The 3,403-nt window shown below is 42.1% G+C and overlaps 1 gene segment (V, D, J or C); it reads left to right on the top strand.

Moving 5' to 3' along the window:
• Window positions 1–1,008: 1,008 nt before the first annotated feature.
• On the top strand, window positions 1,009–2,741 carry LOC114682280. The segment is given in 2 exon segments: window positions 1,009–1,327; window positions 1,918–2,741. Coding segments are annotated over 2 exon segments (432 nt in total).
• The last annotated feature ends 662 nt before the right edge of the window (window positions 2,742–3,403 follow it).

Raw genomic sequence — 3,403 nt, 5'->3', positions numbered from 1 at the left:
AAACCAAGTCAAACCAAACCAAATTAAAATAAAGCAAAGCCAAGCCAAACAAAGGCAAGTCAGCCAATCCAGCAGAAAAAAGGCAAAGAAAGTCAAGGAAAACCAAACTAAACCAAACCAACTCAGACCAAACCAAAACAAACAATAACCAGACAAAACTAAACAAACAACCCAATAATAGAAGAGAAGATACCACGTGGAAGACATTAATTTGAGAAAACAATGCAGTTTTTAAAATACAGGGTCTTATATATATCCCAAACTGACCTTGAACTTGTTATGTAGCCAAGGATGATCTTGAATTCCTGATTCTCCTTCCTCCACCCTTAAGTATTGGAATCAGAGACACACACCACAACATGCAGCATTAACTGCAGCTTTGAACAGTTAGGAAGTAGGTTGAAATACAGATTTCTTCCTGACTGCCCTTGCCTAACTTTTTTTTTTTTTAGCTTAGTCTTCCACTTCTTGCCTTCTTTGTCTTCTTTTTTTTCAAGGTTTCACATTGTTGAGCAAAATAAATAAATAAATAAATAAATAAATAAATAAATAACAAAGCAGAGATATTTAAGAAAGTGTTATTTATTCCATTCTTTTTAAATTCTAGGCTTCTGAAATAATGAACAGAAGTAGTTTAATTTTCCTACTTCCTGTGTGGTCACACATATAGTTGCTCATAGACAGATACATTCCTCATTTCTTCACTTTCCAAACAACAATGATGAGGACAGCAGTGTACCCACACTGTGTATATTATCTACAGCCTCTAACACCTTGTGTTTTTTTGTTTTTTTTTCCCTATTTTGGGAAAAACAGAATGGGGCAATTGAGAGCTTCTATTCTTGTATTACGGACCCCTTTGTTGTTTTTCCTTGTTCTTTTTAAGATGGGGTCTTGCTAAGTATCCCAGGCTGGCCTTGAGCACAGGATCCTCCTGGCCCCCTCAACCGCTGGCGTTAGAGGTCTGCACCACCTCCTCCAGCTGTCCTCTTTGTTCTTCACAGGTGACACTACTGTGCCTGTGTCATCAAAGACACGTGGGTTAAGCCCAACGGAGTAGTCAGAAGACAGTCTTCAGAAAGGACTCCCAAGTTCAAAAGGACTCTCCCAGCTGTCCCCGAGACAGCTTGAAGACACCCCTCGAGAAAGGACATCCTGCCCTTGCTTCTGTGGGTTTGCATCCAGGATGAACCTCCACCCCACCCACATAGGGGTTTTCTTTCTGAAGCTGACAGTGCTTGGGAGCCGGGGACTCAGTGTCACGCTGGCAGTATGCTGCTGCAGATGATGTGGGGGTTTGTTCTCCATCTCTTCCTGATGGTGGGAGGTAAGCTCCAACTTAATAGAGAGCATGGCTGGGAGTTTTCAAAATAATTCTCCTTCAGCTAAATGATTGCAACTTTTATAATGAAGGAAGAAGTCTTTGCCGAGAGATGTTTTCTTTTTCTTTCTTTCTTTCTTTCTTTTTTTTTGAGACAGGGTTTCTCTGTGTATCCCTGGCTGTCCTGTAGCTCTCGCTGTAGAACTTCTTGCCTCTAACTCTCAGAGATCTACCTGCCTCTGCCTTCCCAGTGCTGGGATTAAAGGTGTAGGCTACCATGGCCAGGCTCTCTCTCTCTCCCTCTCCCTCTCTCTTTCCTCCCCTCTCCCTCTCTCCCTCCTTCCCTTCCTTCCTCTGAGGTACCCACAGTTACTGGCCTTCTAATAATAAGCATTCTTGCAGTTCCAATGCTGCTGCTGTTTATGATACTCATTGTTTATCTTAATAACTTCTGTCACTGGAAGTTTTTCTGCACCATATGGAAACATATTTATTTTAATTAAAAATTATTTTAGAATTCCATACACGAATAATCTATTTACAGCATTTCCACCCTCCCTTTCCCTTTCCCATTTTCCCCCTCCCGTGTCTCATAGGTGCTGCAGGACAAGGCGTGGAGCAGCCTGCTGAGTGGATGTCTCTGGAGGGAACCTCTGCTCAGGTCAATTGCACGTACAGCACGTCAGGGTTCAACGGGCTAACCTGGTACCGGCAACATGAAGGCCAAGCACCTGAATTTCTTTCTTATGATGTCTTGGATGGTCTGAAGGACAGTGGGCGTTTTTCTACATTCCTGAGCCGCTCGGAGAGGTACAGTTACCTCCTTCTGACAGAACTCCAGATCAAAGACTCTGCCTCTTACCTCTGTGCTGTGAGGGACACGGTGACTGTGACGCCTCCGCAGCTGCACAAAAATTCAAAGAGGGCCACAGCAGGGGCAGGGTTATATTCCCTTAGTGTGTGCTTGGTGTGAACAAAAACTGGGTCCCTCGGAGACAGCCTGGATTTGAGTTCGCCACTTTCTAGATGGGTGGTCTTAAGCAAGCCACTTTAACTTAAAGTAATTTTTACATTTGTTGATTTTTTTTTATTGTTAGTTGAGTTTTCTCATGTGTAAAATGGGGCTCCTGATAAACGGTGCCTGCCTCACAGGGGTGCTGGGAGCTGAGTCTACCTCTGCATAGTGTAACAGAGTGGGGCTGGCTCATAGCAAGCCCTCTGGAAGCTTATTATTTCACTTGCCATCTTGATGCCTCCCTTAGGGTCACTCAGCAGAAGTGCTGGGATTTGATCCAGGATTTCTGTATCCCGTGTGGGAAGTAAAATGCTGAAAATGCTTGAATCTTCTGAATCTAAAGCTGCAAGATAGCATTTGCTCATGAGGCAGGTTTTTTTTTTTTTTTTCCAATCTGGAGAAACACTGAACTTTGGAATTCCAAATGTGAGTGTTTCAGACTATAATGGTAACTATACTGAGTAATTATATAGGGCTATTTTCATTATGTATATTATTATTATTATTATTATTATTATTATTATTATTATTATTTTGGTTTTCGAGACAGGGTCTCACTGTGTATCTCTGGCTGGCCTGGAGCTCACCACATAGACCAGTCTGGCCTCAACATAGAGATTTGCCTGCATTTGCCTGCATTTACTTTTAACCCCTGAATGGTGGGGTTAAACATATATGCTACTGTTCCTGGCTCTCCATAAGGTTTATTCTTCAGAGACAAAGTGGGTAGCAGGATAGACACAAAGTTCCAAGGCTTTATACTTGAAGAGTATGCACATAGGCCAGAGACCTGTGGAAAACAAAGAGTAGGCATTAGCAACATGAGGAAACAGGGTTAGAAGGGACAGCCATTAGGGATTCCTGGAATCAGGAATATTAACAATTTACAGTTAATTTGAAGATTTTCCTTTCCTGATTTGAATTCCTTTATGAGATCTTTAAATCCTTTAATGAAGCTTATTGACTATCACAGCCTCCTCTTGGTTAGGTTCAGAGAAACATGATTATTACAGTCTGTGCTTGAACTAAAGCTGAGCAGATCATGCAAGCTCAGATGTAGGTTATGT

Source organism: Peromyscus leucopus, chromosome 9 (assembly GCF_004664715.2).
Source record: "Peromyscus leucopus breed LL Stock chromosome 9, UCI_PerLeu_2.1, whole genome shotgun sequence".
Classification (NCBI taxonomy): domain Eukaryota; kingdom Metazoa; phylum Chordata; class Mammalia; order Rodentia; family Cricetidae; genus Peromyscus; species Peromyscus leucopus.
Note: the sequence above shows the minus strand (reverse complement) of the source record. Positions and strands in the feature narration are given on the sequence as shown.